This window comes from Mustelus asterias, chromosome 19 (assembly GCF_964213995.1).
Source record: "Mustelus asterias chromosome 19, sMusAst1.hap1.1, whole genome shotgun sequence".
Lineage (NCBI taxonomy): Eukaryota > Metazoa > Chordata > Chondrichthyes > Carcharhiniformes > Triakidae > Mustelus > Mustelus asterias.
In genome coordinates, this window is record NC_135819.1 from 81,612,485 (window position 1) to 81,634,291 (window position 21,807).

General features: G+C 41.4%; 2 protein-coding genes across 4 annotated transcripts in view; one reads left to right on the forward strand and one right to left on the reverse strand.

Annotated features, from left to right (window-relative positions):
- The window catches only part of tmem243b (transmembrane protein 243, mitochondrial b), a 36,091-nt gene extending 16,351 nt beyond the window's left edge, over nt 1-19,740 (forward strand). The window contains exons 3-5 of the mRNA XM_078235998.1: nt 692-742; nt 12,843-12,947; nt 19,164-19,740. Coding sequence (XP_078092124.1) covers nt 692-742; nt 12,843-12,947; nt 19,164-19,286 — 279 coding nt within the window. The 3' untranslated portion in view covers nt 19,287-19,740. The remainder of the gene's footprint in view (nt 1-691; nt 743-12,842; nt 12,948-19,163) is intronic.
- The window catches only part of dmtf1 (cyclin D binding myb-like transcription factor 1), a 73,827-nt gene continuing 71,749 nt past the window's right edge, over nt 19,730-21,807 (reverse strand). For 2 of the 3 annotated variants that reach the window (XM_078235990.1, XM_078235991.1), the window contains one exon: nt 19,731-20,787. In XM_078235990.1, the coding sequence (XP_078092116.1) occupies nt 20,711-20,787 (77 nt within the window). In that variant the 3' untranslated portion in view covers nt 19,731-20,710. Of the gene's footprint in view, nt 20,788-21,230; nt 21,331-21,807 lie in introns of all 3 variants that reach the window. The other variant, XR_013500205.1, reaches the window with a different exon arrangement.

Consider the following 21,807-nt stretch of genomic DNA (forward strand, 5'->3'; position numbering starts at 1 on the left):
GTTATTGTTTCTCAAGTGTTCCAGTTATTCCGAACCTGGATATCTTTTACCAGCTCTTCTCTTTCTGATTTACCTTTTCAAAAATTTATTTGCTGCTTCTTAATGTAGCCACTAATCCCTAATTATTTAACATCTCCATATTATGGATGTTGTTCTAAACACCTGCCTGAGCTATACTGAACTAGATGTTAGTCCTAGTGAAGTCATTGTGAGCATAAAGACAGTTAGTGCTGCACCTGATGGCTCTGTTCTGTTGTATTTATTCCATTAAGGAATTCCTAGTTTATTAACATCATCTCACTGTAGGAATATATAAAGACCATTGCATGACTGTGGTTAGAGTATTTTTGCAGGCAACATGGGGATGTTGTATGGTAAAATGGGACAAAATCCAGTGCTAAAGGTCATGAGAAATGGGAGCAGGTGTTGGCTATTTGGTCTTGAGTCTGCTCCGCCAATCGTTGACGTCATGGATGATCTTATGTGGCCTTAACTCTACTTTCCTGTTTGTCCCATAGTCTTTGATTCTGTTGTTGATCAAAAATCGAACTCGGCCTTGAATACATTCACTGATCCAGCCTCCATTATAGCTTGGGAAGAGATTCCCAAACACCACTGACTTAATTTGGGTCATAGTATTTTAATACCCTGATTGTATGTATCTTGAAATCTTTCTTGCATTTTTTTTCAGGATCGAATTATCAACATTGTTGTTGGTGTCCTCACTTCTTTATTGCTAATAGTAAGTACAAGTGTTTTCAAATCTTAATTTGTTTACTGATAATTAGTTTTTAATCAACTTGGTACTTTAGAAACATAGAAACTAGATGCATGAGGAGGCCATTCGGCCCTTCGAGTCTGCTCTGCCATTCATTTTAGTCATGGCTGATCATCGAATTCAATATCCTGATCTCCCCCTCCCATCCCCCCCATATCCCTTGATCCCTTTAGCCCAAGAGCTATATTTAATTTCTTCTTGAAATCACACAATGTTTTGGCCTCAACTACTTTCTGTGTTAGTGAATTCCACACATTCATGATCCTCTGAGTGAAAAAATTTCTCCTCCCCTCAGTTCTAAAAGGTTTACTCTTTAAACTCAAACTATGACCCCTCGTTCTGGACTCCTCCATCATTGGGAACATTCTTTCTGAATCTACCCTGTCTAACTCTCCTATGAGATCCCCTCTCACTCTTCTAAACTCCAGTGAATATAATCCTAACAGACCTGCCATCCCAGGAATCAGCCAGGTAAACCTTTGCTGTACTCCCTCTATAGCAAGGACATCCTTCCTTAGATAAGGACACCAAAACTGCACACAATACTCCAGGGATGGCCTCACCAACGCCCTATACAATTGAAGCAAAACATCCCTATCCCCATACTCAAATCTTCTCGCTAGAAGGCCAACATACCATTTGCCGCCTTCACTGCCTGCTGTACCTGTGCGCTTACTTTCAGCGACTGATGCACGAGGACTCCCAAGGTCTTGTTGAGTATCCACCTCTCTCAAATTACACCCATTCAAGTAATAATCTGTCTTCCTATTATTGCTACCAAAGTGGATAACCTCACATTTATCCACATTATACTGCATCTGCCATGCAGATGTCCACACACACAGCCTGTCCAAATCACGCTGAAGCATCTCTGTATCCTCCTTGTAGCTCACCCTCCCACCCAACTTTGTATCATCTGCAAATTTGGAGATAATACATTCAGTTCTCTCTTTCAAATCATTAATATATAATAGGGTCCTAGCACAGATCTCTGCAGAACCACATTAGTCACTGACCGCCAATCAGAAAAAGACCCATTTATGCCAACTCTTTGCTTCCTATCTGCTCACCAGCTTTCTATCCATCTCAAGACATTACCTGCAATCCCATATGCTTTAACTTTACATAATAGTCTGTTACGTCAGACCTTGTTGAAAGCCTTCTGAAAGTCGAAATCAACCACATTCACTGGTTCCCATTGTTCAACTCTACTAGTTACATCCTCAAAGAATTCCAATAGATTCATCAAGCATGATTTCCCTTTTGTAAATCCATGCTAACTTTGTCCGAGTATACCACTGCCTTCCAAATGCTGAGTTATGAAATTCTTGCTAATAGACTCAGTACCCAGTTCCGATGTTAGGCTCATTGGTCTATAGTTCCATGTTTGCTCTCTACTTCCCTTTTTACTGAGGCTTACCTCAGTTATCCTCCAATCTGTAAGAATTCCAGAGTCCAAAGCATTTTGGAAAATAACCACCAATGGATCTACTATTTCCAGGGCCACTTCCTTAATTGCTCTGAGATGAAGATTATCAGGGCCTGGGAATTTATCTACCTTCAATCCCATCAATTTCCCCAAAACCATTTCTCTACTGCATGTAGATATAAAGAAAGAGGATGTGTTGGAGCTTTTGAAAAGCATCAAGTTAGATAAGTTGCCAGGATCGGATGGGATGTACCCCAGGCTACTGTGGGAGGCGAGGGAGGAGATTGCTGAGCCTCTGGCGATGATGTTTGCATCATCAATGGAGACGAGAGAGGTTCCAGAGGATTGGAGGATTGCGGATGTTGTTCCCTTATTCAAGAAAGGGAGTAGAGATAGCCCTGGAAATTATAGACCAGTGAGTCTAACCTCAGTGGTTAGTAGGTTGATGGAGAAGATCCTGAGAAGCAGAATTTATGAACATTTGGAGAGGTATAATATGATTAAGAATAGTCTGCATGGCTTTGTCAAAGACAGATCATGCCTTATGAGCCTGATTGAATTTTTTGAGGATGCGACTAAACACATTGATGAAGGAAGAGCAGTAGATGTAGTATATATGGACTTCAGCAAGGCATTTGATAAGGTGCCCCATGCAAGGCTTATTGAGAAAGTGAGGGGACATTGCTTTGTGGATCCAGAACTGGCTTGCCCACAGAAGGCAAAGAGTGGTTATAGATGGGTCATATTCTGCATGGAGATCAGTCACCAGCGGAGTGCCCCAGGGATCTGTTCTGGGACCCTTACTCTTTGTGATTTTTATAAATGACCTGGATGAGGAAGTGGAGGGATGGGTTGGTAAGTTTGCTGATGGCGAAAAGGTTGGAGGTGTTGTGGATAGTGTGGAGGGATGTCAGATGTTGCAGCGAGACATTGATAGGATGCAAGACTGGGCGGAGAAGTGGCAGATGGAGTTCAACCCAGATAAGTGTGAGGTGGTTTATTTTGGCAGGTCAAATAGGATGGCAGAATATGTTAATGGTAGGACTCTTGGCAGAGTGGAAGATCAGAAGGATCTTGGGGTCCGAGTTCATAGGACGCTCAAAGCAGCTGTGCAGGTTGAGGCTGTGGTTAAGAAGGCGTATGGTGTACTGGCCTTCATCAATCGAGGAATTAAGTTTTGGAGTCGTGAGATAATGTTGCAACTATATAAGACCCATGTCAGACCCCACTTGGAGTACTGTGCTCAGTTCTGGTCACCTCATTACAGGAAGGATGTGGAAGCCATAGAAAGGGTGCAGAGGAGATTTACGAGGATGTTGCCTGGGTTGGGGAGCATGCCTTATGAGGATAGGTTGAGTGAGCTCGGCCTTTTCTCCTTGGAGAGACGAAGGATGCGGGGTGACCTGATAGAGGTGTATAAGATGTTGAGAGGTATTGATCGAGTGGATAGTCAGAGGCGTTTTCCCAGGGCTGAAATGGTTGTCACAAGAGGACACAGGTTTAAGGTGCTGGGGAGTAGGTACAGAGGAGATGTCGGGTAAGTTTTTCACTCAGAGGGTGGTGGGTGCGTGGAATGGGCTGCCGGCAACAGTGGTGGAGGCGGATTCGATAGGGTCTTTTAAGAGACTTTTAGATAAGTACATGGAACTTAGTAAGATAGAGGGTTATAGGTAAGCCTAGTAATCGCTAAGGTAGGGACATGTTCGGCACAACTTTGTGGGCTGAAGGGCCTGTATTGTGCTGTAGTTTTTCTATGTTCGATGTTCTACTAATGCTGATTTCCTTCAGCTCCTCACTAAAACATGTTTCTCTCAGCACTTCTGGTACTTTAGGTATCCATAGATTATCTGCATTTTGCAAAACTGTAACTGTACATGTAACTACAAAATAGGCAAATTTAGGATGAATGCTTCTGTGTTTTGTGAAATAGTTTGCCAGGACGAGTGTTTGAGACCAGAATATTTGATTCCTATGAAACAACTAGAAACTGTAATAGGAAAACGTTAGTGTCAGTGTTTTGGAAGCAACTAACCAAATGGGTGGTTTGTTCAACTTTATCTGAACATATCTAATGGTCACATTGTAAAGTGGAGATCGGAGAGGAAAAAGCAAATTGGTTCATTTGCAAGCAGTGAAGACTCTCAGTTCTTTCAAAAATGTTCAACTTGCAACCCTATTCATTTTGGGGTTATCTTTGTCTATTTTTAAAAATTCATTTATGGGATGTGGGAGTTGCTGACTGGACTATCCCTAGTTGCCCTTGAGAAGGTGTGGTGAGCTGTCTTCTTGAACCACTGTAGTCCCTAACGTGTAGGTACACCCACAGTTCTGTGAGGGAGGGAGTTCCAGGATTTTGACCCGGCAATACTTGCATTTATTTACCACTTTTTTTCATGGTGTAACATCTTAAAATGCTTGACATACAGATTTGTTGAAGTGCTGTGAATATTATGTGGACAATTTTTGTTCTTTATTAGTAATTCTCAAATAGCAGTGAAGCACTTGAATCTATTTTTGTGTACAGGGAGGGGGAGTAAATTGGTTGGAGAATGCTCTGCTCTTAATAATGCCGTGCAGTTCCTCTGAACCATCCAGATAGGAAGCTGGGCCCAGCTTGACTTCTGATGCCTCCAGGAATGGAATTTTCTCTCAGTTGCTCGTTTTCATTGTGGCTTGAGATATGTAGAAAATCTTTGTGTATGTTATTCTGAGGTTATTGAAGGACAGATTTAAATTCATAATGTTGCTGATCAACTGGTATTGTAAACAAAGCACAATCGTTAGTGAAGAATCTTCATTATCCGTCCAATTCTCAACACAGAGGCCCTTCAGCCCATTACATCTGTGCCTGCTATCAAATACCTATCTATTCTAATCCCGTTTTGCATGCTGCCCTCATTGATATCCTGGAACACGCCAGGTTTCACATGTATGCTGATGATGCAACATCACCTCATTGAACCCCTGTACACATGGACTTTAGTAAAGCCTTCGATAAGGTTCTTCATGGCAGGCTGATACAGAAGGTGATGTCATATGGGATCCGAGGTGAGCTGGTAAGATGGATACAAAACTGGCTTGAGCTTAGAACACAGTAAGAAGTCTCACAACACCAGGTTAAAGTCCAACAGGTTTATTTGGTAGCAAAAGCCACTAGCTTTCGGAGTGCTTACTGCTCCTTCGTCAGACCTGACGAAGGAGCAGCACTCCGAAAGCTTGTGGCTTTTGCTACCAAATAAACCTGTTGGACTTTAACCTGGTGTTGTGAGACTTCTTACTGTGTTTACCCCAGTCCAATGCCGGCATCTCCACATTTGGGCTTAGAAAGCAGAGAGTAGCAGTGGAAGGGTACTTTTCAAACTGGAGGTCTGTGACAAGCGATGTTCCACAAGGATCAATGCTGGGGCCTCTGTTGTTTGTAATATATATAAATGATTTGGAGGAAAATATAGGTGGTCTGACTCGTAAATTTGAAGATGATACAAAAATTGGGGGAGTAGCGGATAGTGAGGAGGATTGTCAGAGGATGCAGCAGGATATAAATCGGCTGGAGACCTGGGCCGAAAGATGGCAGATGGAATTTAACCCGGACAAACGTGAAGTGATGCGATTTGGAAGGTCGACTGCAGAAGGAAAGTATGCAGTAAATGGCAGAGCCCTTAGAAATGTTAGCATACAGAGGGATGTAGGCGTGCAGATCCACAGTTACCTGAAGGTGGCAACTCAGGTGGCCAAGAAGGCATATGGCATGCTGGCTTTCATCGGGCGTGGCATTGAGTGTAGGGATTGGAAAATCATGTTGTAGCTGCATAAGACTTTGGTTAGGCTGCATTTGGAGTATTGTGTACAATTCTGGTCATCACACAATGGGAAGGATGTTGTTGATGCATTGGAAAGGATGCAGAAGAGATTTACCAGGATGTTGCCTGGTTTGGAGGATATGGACTATAAAGAAAAGTTGAACAAACTTGGATTGTTTTCATTGGAGTGACGGAGGATGAGGGGGGGCCTGGTAGAGGTTTACAAGATTATGCCAGGCTTGGATAGAGTGGATAGTCAGAGTCTTTTTCCCAGGGTCGAAGGGTCAATTACTCAGGGTCATAGGTTGAAAGTGAGAGGGGGAAAAGTTTAAAAGAGATGTAAGGGGTAAGTTATTGACACAGAGGGTGGTGAATGCCTGGAACGCACTGCTGGAGGAGGTGGTGGAAGCAGATTCTATAACAATATTCAAGAGGCATCTGGATAGGCAGGGAATAGAGGGATATGGATCTTGTACAGGCAAGAAAATATTAGATTAGAGACATCAATGCCGGCAGAGACTTGGTGGGCCGAAGGGCCTGTTCCTGCTCTGTACTGCTCTTTGTTCCCTCAACAGTCTTTGATTTCTCTCATGCACCTATTGTAGGTGTAAGGGGACCAGAAGTCAATGCAAGGTGGCAAGGATGGGGGTGATTGGAGAGTGGTACTTGATATGGGATAGGCTATAGATGGCAGAGTTTTGAATGAGCTGAATTTTATGGAGGAGAGGTCAGGCAGGGGGAGGGTTGAAAAAGTGATGCAAATCCACTTCAGTTTGCCTTTGCCTTTTTATTTAGCTGAGTTGGAATTTGGAAATGTTAAGCCTGTGATGCAGAAGAATACAAAGTCTGTTTCCTTTACAACCTAACTGGCTTCCTCAGCAATTCCAGACAGTCAGTGTTGTGGATAAACATGTAAGCTCCTTGTGCAAGCCTTTAGCCTTGATTCATGTGTTAGCATGTGCAGTAAGTTATGGGAACACTGATTTGCCAATGGATATTGCAGTACATTCTCTTCAAGTTCTAGGTTTTGAGGCTATCGGGTTCAATTTTGTGAGGTATTTGCCACTGTTGCAGTTGTTTTTGATTGCGCCTGTCATACCACTTAGTGTGCCAAAAATACTTCAGCAGCTGTGACATTGAATGTGGTTAAGAAAAAAGTCGTTTGAGTTTATTTTTAAGGATTTGAAAGTATGCAAATGTGGTGTAAGCAACAAAACTTAACTGTGAAGTGGTAGGTTCTTCTTGCGCTATGGCCTTGCTGGAAAAACTCAGCAGGTCTTGCAGCATTTATGGAGAGAGAAACAGTGATGTTTCAAGTCACTGACCTTCCTCAGAACTGGGAAAATTTAGAGGTGTAATGGGTTGTAAGCAGGTACAGAGGTGGGGATTGAGTGGGGTGGGGGGGGGGGGGTGGTGGTTGAAGAGGTAGGTGGAAGGCTGGAGAGATTACATGAACAAAAGGGTGATGGTGCAAGGCAAAAGGTAAGATGGTAATGGCACAGAAGAACAAACAAAAGTTATGTATTGAGGAGGTTTTAACAGGAGGGGAGAATCATAACGAACAACTGATAACCAAAAAAAAACTGGAGAAGATGCTGTGATCTGAAATTGCTGAACTTGGTGTTGAATCCGGAAGGCTGTAAAGAGCCTGATCAAAAGAGGAGATACCATTCCTCGGGCTGCTGCTGTTTAGTTGGAACAGTGTTGAAAGCAGAGTGGGAGATTAATGTGACTGGAAACTCTGTCCCCTTTGCAGACTGAGTGGAGGTCTGCAAAGTTGGCATTGATTAGCTTTTGGTTTCCCCAGTGTAGAGGAGATGGCACTGTGAGCTATGAATTCAAGATACTAAATTGAAAGAGGAACAAGTAGCTGTTTCCCCAGGAAGGTCCTTGAGTGGTGTGAAGGGAGGAGGTAAAAGTGGAAGTGTTGTATCTCTTGTACTTGCCTGAAAATATCTTGTGGGAAGAGAAGGAGGGACTGAGGTTGATCAAGGTGTCACAGAAGCAATGGTTGCTTCAGAATGCTGAGGGGAATGTGTGTTTTCAAGTTGCATCAGGCTAGAGATTGTGCAAATGTTGGTGAATTGATGTTGAGGCTTGTGGGGTGGAAGTTGAGAACTAGGGGAATCTTTATCATATATTTCTGGGGGTGGGGAGTGCTGAAAATGGGGAAACATTCTGTCAAGGGCCTTGTCGACTGTGGTGGGAGAGAGTTCTTGGTTGAAGAAAATGGGTGGCACAGTGATTAGCACTGCAGCCTCAGGGACCCGGGTTCGATTCTGGCCTTGGGTGACTGTCTGTCCATGTGGTGTCTACACTTTCTTCCCGTGTGTGTAGATTTGCTCTGGGTGCTCCAGTTTCCTCCAATATCCAAAGAAGTGTGGGTGAGGTGGATTAGCCATGGTAAATGTGCGGTTATGGGCAGGAGGGGTGGGCTTGGATGGGATGCTCTTTCGGAGAGTCAGTGCAGATTAGATGGGCCGAATGGCCTCTATCTGTACTGTCGGGATCCTATGGTTCTGTTGTCAAGCCAGAGAAATGAGGACAATGGAATAGAGTTCTTACGGGGAACAGTGTAGAAGTGTAGCCACACTTACTGAAGGAGTCATTGGGCTTATTATGGATATTGGTTGATAACCTATCTCCAGAAATGGAAATGAAGAGTTGGATATGAAGGTGAGGGATTTGTGTTTAAAAGTTTTTATTAATGTCACAAGTAGGCTTACATTAACATTGCAACAAAGTTACTGTGAAAATCCCCTAGTCGCCACACTCCGGCACCTGTTTGGGTATACTGAGGGAGAATTTAGCATGGCCAATTCACCTAACCAGAATGTCTTTGGACTGTGGGAGGAAACCGGAGCACCCGGAGGAAACCCACATAGACACGGGGAGAATGTGCAGACTCCGCACAGACAGTGACCCAAGCCGGGAATCAATCCAGGTCCCTGGTTCTGTGAGGCAGCAGTGCTTGCAAACATGATGAGATTATTTGGCCTTGTTTCAGTCTGAACGAAAGTTATTTTACTCATGAAGAAGGAAGATTCATTAAGATAACCTTTAGATCTGCGTTGGCTTGTTACTGTTTCCATTCTGGTTGTACTTTCCACATAACACATCCTCAAGATGCTTTGTGAGGAAGAAAATTAACATTCCTCCTGAGATAAGGTTTTATGTTTATACACTTGTTTAAAGCTCCTTGAAATGTCTTGGAATACTTGGGCATGTTTAAAGTATTTGCTTCATAATATTGGGTCCTTTAGCAAAGGCCTTCCCAAGATTAACAATATTGAGCATTGTGGTTTTTGAAATAGTGGGTGTTACAGCAACTTGAATCATGTGGCCAGTACTCTTGCGCTTCTCAAAGAGTAGATAAGCCTCCATTAAGGCCTAAACACTGGTCCTATTGTTGAACAGTTGCATCAGTCCACATTTATATAGGTTGTTTGAATCCAAACCAACCGTTCCATTGGTATCTTTAAAATATTCTTTGGAAATTGTACTTGCATTATATGCCATGTACATGAGTGAAGCACTGCAAAAAATAATTTAAATGTGAAAAAAGTGTTTAGCAGTCACCTGAGGCCAGAGTTCTTGTGTGAAGGAAGCAACCAGGTTTATCCAGCTATCTGTGCAGTTGTCACTAAGGGTAGATGCTTGTGAAGGCCCATCTTACACTCAGCATCTTCGATAACACAGTTTAAAGAAGTTGATAAATGATGGGTGTTTTGAATAAAACTGCCCTAGTAATCAAATGTAGATCAGTTATAAATATAGGAATGAGAAGAGTAGGTGTAATCAGATTAAAAAATTGCTTTCAGGAGCTTATATTTAAGGAAAATTATGATTAAAATCACCTTTTACTTTCTATAATTATCATGCATAAACATTGGCGATATGTAACTGATACAACTTCTGAAGTAAAATCTATTATAGCGATAAGGATCGTTTGTTACCAACATTCCTCAATGCTTTTGTCAACTGTCATGTAACAACATTTCTGCAACACTTTTGTGATCTAAATGTTAGCAAATTACAAACGATTTTGCAATAATTTTTCAACAATGCCTGTACGTGGATTAAGAGATTATATGGATAACAAATTGTAAGCATGCTACTACTTACAATGGGAACGGTGCCAGTGTTGAACATTTGCATGTTTCCGTGATGCATCATAATGCTGCCCAAGATCTGTCACTTTGACTTGCGAGCTTACCCTTTCATGATTGAAAGTTTCAGACATGTACTTGGTGCCTGTGATTTTTGGAGACTTAGTTTTAGTCTTTTTCTGTGATGTTCGGCTGCTGGCAGCTTGCTGTTTCCTTTCAGTCCAGGTCTAATTATTCAAAGGTACTGCTTTTTCAAACTAAATATTCTTCTTATGCTGGCAATTTTCCAAATGGGGATTAAAATGATAGCCATAAGCGTGGTAGAGCATAGGTGCAACCTATCTACCTCCCGATCATTTTCTTAAAAAAAAGGAATAATATCTTTGTAAGTGATGCATCCATTTTGAAAGCAGTTTTCTAATACCAGAAAGGTAGGAGGTTGAATTAATCTGTGTTTTAATAGTCATTAGAAGGAAAGCACATGAGATTGCAGGTAATGTCTTGAGATGTATAGGAAGCAAAGAGTTGGCATAAATGGGTCTCTTTCTGATTGGCAGTCAGTGACCAGTGGGGTTTCGCAGCGATCTGTGCTAGGACCCCAACTGTTCATATTATATATTCATGATTTGGAAGAGGGAAATGAATGTCTTATCTCCAGATTTCCAGATGATATGAGGTTGAGTGGGAGGGTGAGCTGTGAGGAGGATGCAGAGATGCTTCAACATGATTTGGATAGGCTGAGCGTGTTGGCATCTGCGTGGCAAATGCAGTATAACGTGGATAAATGTGAAGATTATCCACTTTGGTAGCAATAATAGGAAGACAGGTTATTACTTGAATAGGTGTAAATTAAGAGAGGTGGATTCTCAATGAGACCTTGGAGTCCTCGTGCATCAGTCGCTGAAAGTAAGCGCACAGGTACAGCAGGCAGTAAAGAAGGCAAATGGTATGTTGGCTTTCATAGCGAGAAGATTTGAGGATAGGGATGTTTTGCTGCAATTATATAGGGCGTTGGTGAGGCCACACCTGGAGTATTGTATGCAGTTTTGGTGTCCTTATCTGAGGAAGGATGTCCTTGCTATAGAGGGAGTACAGCGAAAGTTTACCAGGCTGGTTCCTGGGATGGCAGGTCTGTCATATGAGGAGAGACTAAATCGGTTAGGATTATATTCACTGGAATTTAGAAGAGTGAGAGGGATTGACAGGGTAGATTTAGAGAGAATGTTCCCAATGGTGGGGGAGTCCAGAACTAGGGGTCATAGTTTGAAGATAAGGGGTAAACCTTTTAGAACTAAGGTGAGGAGAAATTTCTTCACCCAGAGGGTGGTGAATGTGTGGAATTCACTCCCACAGAATGTAGTTGAGGCCAAAGCATTGTCTGATTTCGAGAAGAAATTAGATATAGCTCTCATGGCTAAAGGGATCAAGAGACATGGGGGCAAGGTGGGGGGGGAAATCAGGATATTGAATTCGATGATCAAGATGAATGGCAGAGCAGGCTCGAAGGGCCGAATGGCCTACTCCTGCTTCCAGTTTCTATGAAAGGGCTGTAATGTGTTTATTCCCATGTACTCATGCAATGAGGCTTCCCAGAGAATAGGAGTCCAATATTTCATATTTATTGAAATAATATACTCCTAATACATCTATGGATTGTGTTTTATTTCAGATGGATACAATCTGGAATGTTTACAATTTGTAAACGGGAAATAAATTGGGTATTCCTGTAGTTTTATTTAGGATTTCAGATTAAATGGAGGTTAAAATGGTAGCATCTTGTTTTTAGTTTGTTATTCTGAACATCTATTTGAGTTATTGTAATACATGAATAAAAACAGTGAAGAATGCTAGTTTTTGAATTGATGGCAGGTAGAATAAAGTTCTAGAATTTTACAGCACAGAAGATTACCGTTGGCCTATTTTACAAACCTTTCTAAATGGGTTTGTGAAAGCAAAGTGGGAAGTTTTATCTACTTCCCTTTCAAAAGGCAATTCAATATCCTAAAATATGAACCCACACCTGTCCTTTTGGTAACTTTTCCCACACTTGCCTTTTTAAAACTGCTCAGAGTAACTCAAAATTATGTCACAGATTTCTTTTGTTGGGGCAGGGGTGTGAGGGAGGAAATAATTTCTGTAATTATTCTCCATATTTCAAACCCCCCGTGTTCCATCCCCCCCAAAGTAGGGGACCAGAAAGTTGATACATTATTTTGCAGTAGTTGAAGTAAGGCTTTTAAAAAATTTGCAATTGACCCAACTTTTAAGATTTGGGAATTTAAATCCCCTGGTGTCCCAGCCTTTATTCGTTTTAACACTTTACCATTTAGAATCTATATCCTTGCCGTTTCTTCCAAAATATTCCTCATCTCTCTACATCTATCTGACTCGTGCACATAGAGCTATAAAAAGCAAATGGTAAAATAAACACTTCAGCTGTTTCCTTGTGTTTTATTAGACAAGGAATGTGTGTGTGTGAGAGAGAGCGAGAGAGACGGGGAAATGGTGTTGGGGGTCAGAAGATGGTGGACTAGCCAATAGAAGTGTCTGCTTTGGGAGGAGGCCAAGATGAAAAATTAAAACTGAACCAAAAGAATTCAGTGAGAGTATGCTCTTTATATAACCTCTTTACCTTTGGAAGGAAAGGAAGAAAAGTTAATGTTGGTGATTCTGTGCTGTAATTGTTTCACATCTGATGTCTAATTTTTCCAACTTCTGTTCCACAGGTAACAATTATTAGCGCTTTTGTTTTCCCTCAGTTACCTCCAAAACCACTGAATGTTTTCTTTGTTGTCTGCATCTCGCTGAGTTGCGCCTCCATTGGTGTTCTTGTAAGTATTGAGATTTTGTAATTTGATTTTCAAAAATGGCGATAAATATAAATTTCTATAGAATGGCTAGAGTAAATATGACATGATGGGCTGAATGGCCTGCACTGTAACAATTCTGTGATCTGGATAATTTTTTACTGATTATAAGAACTGAAAGGAGGCACTTAAGGGAAGTTGCGAACAAGGAGGATAATAATCTGAATATCTGTGGTGCACAGGTAGAATTTCTTGTGTGAAAGTACATAGCATGAGAGATAAAGAAATGATTTGAAACACAATTCCATTTAAAGAAGGTCTGCTGCAGTACCCATTAGAGAGAGACATATTATAACCTGAGCAATATGGTGAGCTAAATATTCCTGGCTATAGGATCTTTAGGAAGGAGTGAAATTGGGAATGTGGTGAGATAACTACCGATAAAACACAGTTACAATGTTGTGAAGAAGGGATATTATGAAAGGCAAGGGGCAGTAAAAACACTGGGTAGAGTGAGCGAAAACATGGCAAATAGAATATAATGTGGACATGTATGAAGTTACCCACTTTGGAAAGGAAAATAGAAAAACAGAATATATTTTAAATGAGGTGAGATTGGGAAATGTTGGTAATCAGAGGGACCTGGCTGTCCTTGTACATTTAACATGCTGGGATAGCAAATGATACTTTAGTCTTTATAAGACTAGAAGGCTTAGTATAATTATATTGGGTCTTGATGCGAACACACTTGAAGCACTTTGTCCAATTTTGGTCCCTGTACCCAAGGAAGGATTGCCTCAATACAAATGTATCAGAGGTTCATCAGATGATTCCTGGGTTGAGGAGATTGTCCTGGTGAGGTGAGACCAAATAGCCCAAGGCCCACATTTCCAATCTGAGGTGATCTCACTGAATTGTGGAAAAAGTTTTAAGGGGCATGGCATGGTAGATGCTTAGGGAGTCTAGAATTAGGGGTCATGAAAACTAGGAGTAGGCCATTCGGCCCTTCGAGCCTGCTCCGCCGTTTAAGGGGCATGGCTGATCATTGAATTCAATATCCTGATCTCACACACACCCCCCCCCCCCCCACCTTCCTCCCATATCCCTTTAGCCCCAAGAGCCATATCTAATTTCTTCTTGAAATCAGACAATGTTTTGGCCTCACTACATTCGGTGGCAGTGAGGGAGAAAGATGGTAAGGGGGGGTTAAAAAACATCCATGGCTAAACAAGGAGGAATGGAGGATAGCAAATGTGGTCCAGTTATTTAAGGAGGGTAGCAAGGATAACCCGGGTAATTATAGGTCGGTGAGCTTGACGTCCGTGGTAGGGAAATTGTTGGAAAAGATTCTTAGAGATAGGATCTATACACGTTTAGAACTGAATAGTCTCATTAGCGATAGACAGCATGGTTTTGTACGAGGGAGGTCATGCCTTACAAATTTGGTTGAGTTTTTTGAGGAGGTGACAAAAATGATTGACGAGGGAAGGGCCGTGGATGTCGTCTACAAGGATTTTAGGAAAGCATTTGACAAGGTTCCTCATGGCAGGCTGGTGCAAAAGGTTAAATCTCATGGGATCAAAGGTGAACTAGCTAGATGGGTACAGAACTGGCTTGGCCATAGAAGACAGAGGGTAGCAGTGGAGGGGTCTTTTTCTGATTGGAGGTCTGTGACTAGTGGTGTTCCGCAGGGCTCTGTACTGGGACCTTTGCTGTTTGTGATATATATAAATGATTTGGAAAAGATGTAGTTGGTCTGATTAGTAAGTTTGCGGACGACACAAAGATTGCTGGAGTTGCAGATAGTGATGAACATTGTCAGAGAATACAGCAGGATATAGATAGTCTGGAAAATTGGGCGGAGAAATGGCAGATCGCATTTATCTGGATTAAATTCTAAGTGATGCATTTTGGTAGATCTAATGCAGCGGGGAGCTATACAATAAATGGCAGAACCATCAGGAGTATAGACACACAGGGACATCACAGTGGAGGACACTAGTACCATTCCTATAGGGACGGGCAAGTCAGAGGTAATAGGGTAGAACTGAGAACAATCCACAGATCCTTAAAGGTGGCAGCACAGGTAGAAAAGGTGATGAAGAAGGCATATGGCATGCTTGCCTTTATTGGACAGGGCATAGAGTATAAAAGTTGGAATCGGCTGCCGTCAGTGGTGGTGGAGGCAAACTCATCCAGGAGTCTCTTAAAAGACCCTATTGAGTACATGGGACTTAATAGGGTGGAGGGTTATAGGTAGGGATATGTTCGGCACAACTTGTGGGGCCGAAGGGCCTGTTTTGTGCTGTAGTTTTTCTATATGATGTTGCAGTTATATAGAATGTTGGTTAGGCCACATTTGGAATACTGCGTCCAGTTCTGGTTGCCACACTACCAGAAGGACGTGGAGGCTTTGGAGTGAGTGCAGAAAAGGTTTACTAGGATGTTGCCTGGTATGGAGGGTATTAGCTATGAGGAGAGATTGAGTAAACTAGGGTCGTTCTCCCTGGAAAGACGGAGGTTGAGGGGCGACCTAATAGAAGTTTATAAAATTATGAAGGGCATAGATGGGGTGAACAGTTGGAAGCTTTTTCCCAGGTCAGAAATGACAAAAACAAGGGGTCACGGTTCAATACAGATATGCGGGGGGCGTATTTTACACAGAGGGTGGTGGGGGCCTGGAATGCACTACCAAGCAAGGTGGTTGAGGCAGACACGCTAGGATCATTTAAGACTTATCTAGACAGCCACATGAACAGACTGGGAATAGAGGGATACAAATGGATGGTCTAGTTAGGAACACGTGATCAGTGCAGGCTTGGAGGGCCGAAGGTCCTGTTCCTGTGCTGTATTGTTCTTTGTTCAAGGACAATATAAAGACAAAAACTAAGATATATCATATTGCAAAGGCCAGTGGCAGGCTGGAAGATTGGGAAACTTTCAAACATTAACAAAGGGATACTAAAACAGTAATAAAAAGAGTTAAGATAAATTACAAAAGAAAACTAGCGCAAAATATCAAGAAGGATAGCAAAAGCTTCTATAAGTATATAAAAGGGAAGAGAGTCGCTCGGGTGAATGTTGGTCCCTTAGAAGATGAAACCGGAGAGTTGAAATGACAGATGTTAAATCAATACTTTGCCTCAGTTTTCACAGTGGAGGACACTAGTACCATTCCTATAGGGACGGGCAAGTCAGAGGTAATAGAAAGGGTAGAACTGAGAACAATCAACATCGATAGGGAAAAGGTACTCAGCAAACTCTCGGGATTGAGGGCAGACAAGTCTCCTGCGCCTGATGGCCGACATCCTAGGATATTAAAGGAAGTGGCAGCGGAGATAGGGATCCATTGGTTATAATATTCCAAAATTCCCTGGACACAGGAAAGGTTCCAATGGATTGGAAAAATGCTAATGTAATGCCCTTATTCAAAAAAGGAGGGAGGCAAAATGTGGGAAACTACAGACTAAAGTGTTAGAATCAATTATTAAGGAAGAAATATCAGGACATTTGGAAAGTCAAAAACTACCCATCAGAGTCAGCATGGTTTTATGAAGGGCAAATCATGTCTGTCTAATTTGCTAGAGTTCTTTAAGGATGTAACAAGCAAAGGGCGGCACGGTAGCACAGTGGTTAGCACTGCTGCTTCACAGCTCCAGGGACCTGGGTTCGATTCCTGGCTTGGGTCACTGTCTGTGTGGGTTTCCTCCGGGTGCTCCGGTTTCCTCCCACAGTCCAAAGATGTGTGGGTTAGGTTGATTGGCCATGCTAAAAATTGCCCTTAGTGTCCTGAGATGCGTAGGTTAGAGGGATTAGTGGGTAAATATGTAGGGATATGGGGGTAGGGACTGGGTGGGTTTGTGGTCGGTGCAGACTCGATGGGCCGAATGGCCTCTTTCTGTACTGTAGGGTTTCTATGATTTCTATGAAAGTGGATAATTGGGTAGGTGTAGTGTATCTGGACTTCTGGAAGGCGTTTGATAAGGTGCTGCACAAAAGGTTAATTCACAGGGTTACATCACATGGGATTAGGGGTAATTTATTAGCTTGGATAGGTGACTGGCTGATGGACAGAAGACTGAAAGTCAGGATAAATGTTTTTTTTTCTGAATGGCAAGTAACTAACTAGTGGGGTGCCACAGGGTTCGGTCCTTGGGCCCCAGCTATTTACAATCTAAATGACTTGGATACAGGGATAAAAGGCTCTATAGCTAAATTTTGCAGGTGGCACAAAAATAGGTGGGACTGTAAGTTGCAATGAGGAAATAAGAACCGTACAAGTGCATATATAGATAGGTGAGGAGTGTGGGCCAAAATGTGGCAGATAGAGTTTAAGTATGAGGTCATGCATTTTGGTCACAAAAATGGGGAGACACTTCAGGGTGCTCCAGTGCAGAAGGATCTGGGTGTCCTTGTTCATGAGTCACAGAAAACTAGCATGCACGTACAGCAGATAATAAAAAAAGCGAATGGAATGTTGGCATTTATAGCTAAAGGAATAGAATATAAAGGTAAGGAAGTATTGTTGCAACTATACAAAGCATTGGCAAGGCCACACTTGGAGTATTGTGCACAGATTTGGTCCCCAAATTTGAGGAAGGATGTAGTGGCATTGGAGGCAGTTCAGAGGAGGTTCACTAGATTGATTCCAGAGATGAGAGGTTTGTCGTACGAAGAGAGATTGAACAGATTTGAGGTGTTAAAGATGATAAAGTAGATGTGGGGCACTCTAGGACGAGAGTTCATAGTCTCAGGATAAGGGGTAGCAAATTTAAAATAGGGTTGAGGAGAAACTACTTCTCCCAAAGGGTTGTGAATCTGTGGAATTTGCTACGCCAAAGTGTGGTGGATGTTGGGACAGAGAGTAAATTTGAGGAGTTAGACAGATTTTTAATTGGTAATGGATTGCAAGGTTATGAGGAGAAGGAGCATATCAGCCATGATTGAATGGTGAAGCGGACTCGATGGGCCGAATTCTGCTCCTGTATCTTCTGAACTTATAAAAAATGATAATTGAGAGAATAATGGGATTTTGGTATGATTGCATCAGTTTAAATTTTAAAGACCCAAGATTGATTCATTGGCCCATATCCTTGGACATCCTAGTTTAAAGTATGGAGAATTGAAGATCTGATTGAATGGTGGAAGATGCTTGAAATCCTTTTTTCCCCCTTGTTTTTAAATTGCAATTTCTTAATCATGATTTTAAAATTTCTGATAGTTTTAACCTCAAGATTTGACGCTTGTAGTAATAGGGGAAATTCCTGCCAGAGAAGATTAATTTTGTGAGTTTTCAACTTGGGCCTTGTGGCACTGGGGAGGAATTCTACTCTTCTCATCCAACTTGTAAAATTTGAGCCCAGTAACCTTAAATGGTCTCTTTAGTTTGTCAAGAGATGCAGCAAGGAAGAAATTGGGGCTGGACCTGGGATCTCTGCCCTGAACTTGTGGCAGCTAAAGTCTTGGTGGCCTATCCATGACAGACTGCTGTCGGAGGAAGTTAAGTTGAGGACTTCCCCATGTCAAGACTTGTCTTTCCTGCAAAGCTGGAAGCTAATGCAAGTCAATTTCAGGTCAGAATTGGAAGACCCTGGATTTGCTTACATCAAATGGATCGATTAGCCTTTTGACAAGGAATACAAAATTACTTTCACAAATACACCTTTTGTGAAGAGAGTCTGCCAGTGAAACTCTCCCAAGTAGCACGAAGATGCCTCAGTTCTCTCTTCCAGTGGGCATCCCAAGATGGGCTTGGCAAACCCATCCACTGATGGAATCAGCAGACCCTATATATTCTGACAGGGTTACTGGCATTCACTCTGTTCACTGAGTCTAAGCCCCAGTGTCTTTCACTAATAGTAGATTCCACGTACTCATTGTAGGTTTAGGGTTTCCTTTTGAAGATTTGTGCAGAATCCATCATTCAAGTGGTCCGAAGTTTTGTTTCTGATCACTGGATTGTATGCAGATCATCAAGTGTAAACATAAATCCAGGACACTGCTGATCTGTGCTCCCTACAATTGTGGGAAAAATACTTTGTAACATACAGAAATCAATGTTTTTATGTAGAATATCAACTTGCAAATTTCAACCAGATTCTACAGGAATTTCTCCACTGCCGCTCCCCCCCCCCCCCCCCCCCCCCCAAATGCATAATAACCTTCCGATAAACAAACTAGTAATTTATGAAAGATAAAGTACACCTGTCATTCAGTTCACATTAATTTAATATCTTTCAGATTTTCTGGTATCGCCAAGGCGACCTGGAACCTAAATTCCGGAATCTAATCTACTACAATTTATTTTCCATCCTTATGCTGTGCATATGTGCCAACCTATACTTCCATGATGTTGGTAAATGACTTTGACAGTACCAGCTTGAGAATTCACTCCCAGTCTACCACATGCTGATGAAGTAAGATGGCACAAATGAAGTTCTCAAACGTGGATGTGGAATTTCTGGTCTGCACAGCAAGAAAGAATGTTTTTGAAATGTGGAATGAATTTCCTTACCAGCTTCGTATTGTACTACAGAACTTGAAGCACACTGGATGCAGATTGTGTCTGCGTGAGCTGGAGTTGACGCCACAAACATTAATGCAATTTGTGTTCCAGAATCAATTTTAAGACTTGCACTAAATGAACATTCCAGACTTGCCAAGGTTTTGAGATGACACACACATTCTCTTTTTTGTAAAGGGTGTTTTTTTTCTTTCCTGTAAATTGTTTTTTTAATTATATACAGCACTTGAAGGACAATGACTTGTTTAAATAAAGTGTAACACAAAGTAGAAATAAAGATACTGCAGGACAAATATACTTTTATTTTGTTTTAAGTAATGAAATAATTGCACTATGCAGCCACTTAACTACTGGATTTTTACAATAAAATGAAATAGCCAAACCTGTGAACCAATACTAGACAATACAACGGTAAGAAAGCATTTACTTTGTTTTAAAGAATAAATAGTAATAAAATAATTTATATACATTGAACTTGTGTCTACACTTTTGTTTATTTGTGCACAAAAATAAGTTGAATACTAATTAATTCCTGGAGATGTCACAAAATTGACAAGTATTATCAAATTAATTGTCACTGTAGTGCAAGTTTGCTTTTGGTAGGTACAGTTTTTTCTTTTTCCTTAATCATGCCTGGAGCACTTAATTCCTGTACTTTTCCCACACAATAGTGGAAGGGAGCAGGAGGGGTATTCTTTCCCTACACTAGACTAACAAACACTTCTAGGTATAAAGATATTTCTGAAATACTGTGGAATTACAACAGATGTAGGAAACTCACATTTAAACCACGTTTCTAGTATGAATTACATATATTAAAAAAATCTTTGACTTGCGGGATTTTACACGAGGAAGTTTTGAGAAGGGATTCTTAAACTAGAAAGTAAACAGCTGTAAAGGTGATATTAGTAAAACAAATTTCAGCACATTAAGCAATGATGGTTCATCGAGTAAAAAAAAATTAACACTTTTTTCTCTCCCATTTCAGGCAGTTCCCCAACTCAACCCTATGTCAGTCTGACTATTAAGGAGAAGGGTGATGTAATTAAAATATACTTTCAGGAATTTTAGTTTTCTTGGCACAATGTCACTTTTTAAGTTTACATTGCTTAGTAAATTTGCACCAGAGGAAATTAAATTGTTCTTAAAACTATTCAATCCGCAGTTGGTTTCAAAGGCAGCACCATACATTCAGAAATACTGAATTATTATTAGTGACCATTTCATAGATTATTCACTGTTAAAGACAGCAGGACAGTTATTTTCAATCATCGGGGTCTGGGGTTTCCAGTGATGAGCCAATGATGTCTGAACAGTCACCTTGGGGTTGTAAAATAGGATCTGAGAACAGAAAGTGAGAATTTTAATCTCTCATACGAGTGTTGTAGGAACATGGAAACTCTGACAATTCTGTTCTTTTGAGTTTTAAATAGTTCTCATGTAAATGAAGGTAATTAGTGCTGAGAAATGGAACACTTCCTATTTTAGAAACCCAAATATCAGCATCAAGCACTCCCTACAGGTTCAAATCCACAGCACAGCGAGATATGGAGTAAAGTTCCCATTGCGCTCTCAGCTCTAACCTCAGGAATATATCCTGTTCAAAACTATTGTGACTTGGAGGGGAAATTGAAACAATCGCAGTGATTGGCTTCACCAACTACTAGCATCTTTGCATTGTGCCAGGCATGATGCAAGCCATTGAAGACTTTTCCCTTTGACCCCATTTTGCTATTGTTCCTTGGTGCCACGTTTGGTTGACTGATACCTTGCTCTCCTCTTACCTCGTCTCTGGTATTCAGCTCTTGCGTCCATGGCTGGATCAGTGATGCTTTGAGAGATGGAGCCTGGCTCAATTTCAATGTTCTGATAAAAGTCTCACAACTAGAAGGCAGGAGTAAAAAAAAAATGAACAAGTTCTGAACAAGACTAGAGATTTGGAGAATAGTTCCCCAAAATAATATGTGGAAAAGACTCCCCTGTAAAAGCAGTTATTACTATGTAGATTGTTTTCACAAAGGCTTGAGTGTTAAAAGAATAGAATTTAAGGTGAAGGCGAGGATAAGTGCAGAGGATGAAATAGCCATGGGATGTGAGGTTTTTGTTCTGGTGGGGCTAGGGAGTTAAAAGTGGGTTGTAAAAATTGGTCTTAGACTTTTTTAGATCACTACTAGAGTGGTCAGGGAGCAATTTCACCAAAGATTTACTTTCCTGGATATTTTATCAATTGTTTCTGTTTGAGCAGGCTCGAAGGGCTGAATGGCCTACTCCTGCTTCTAGTTTCTGTGTTTCCATATGCTTGTGACTTTCCAGTTAAAATATATATCTGGACAAGGTTCTGGTTTGGGCTGATAAGTGGCA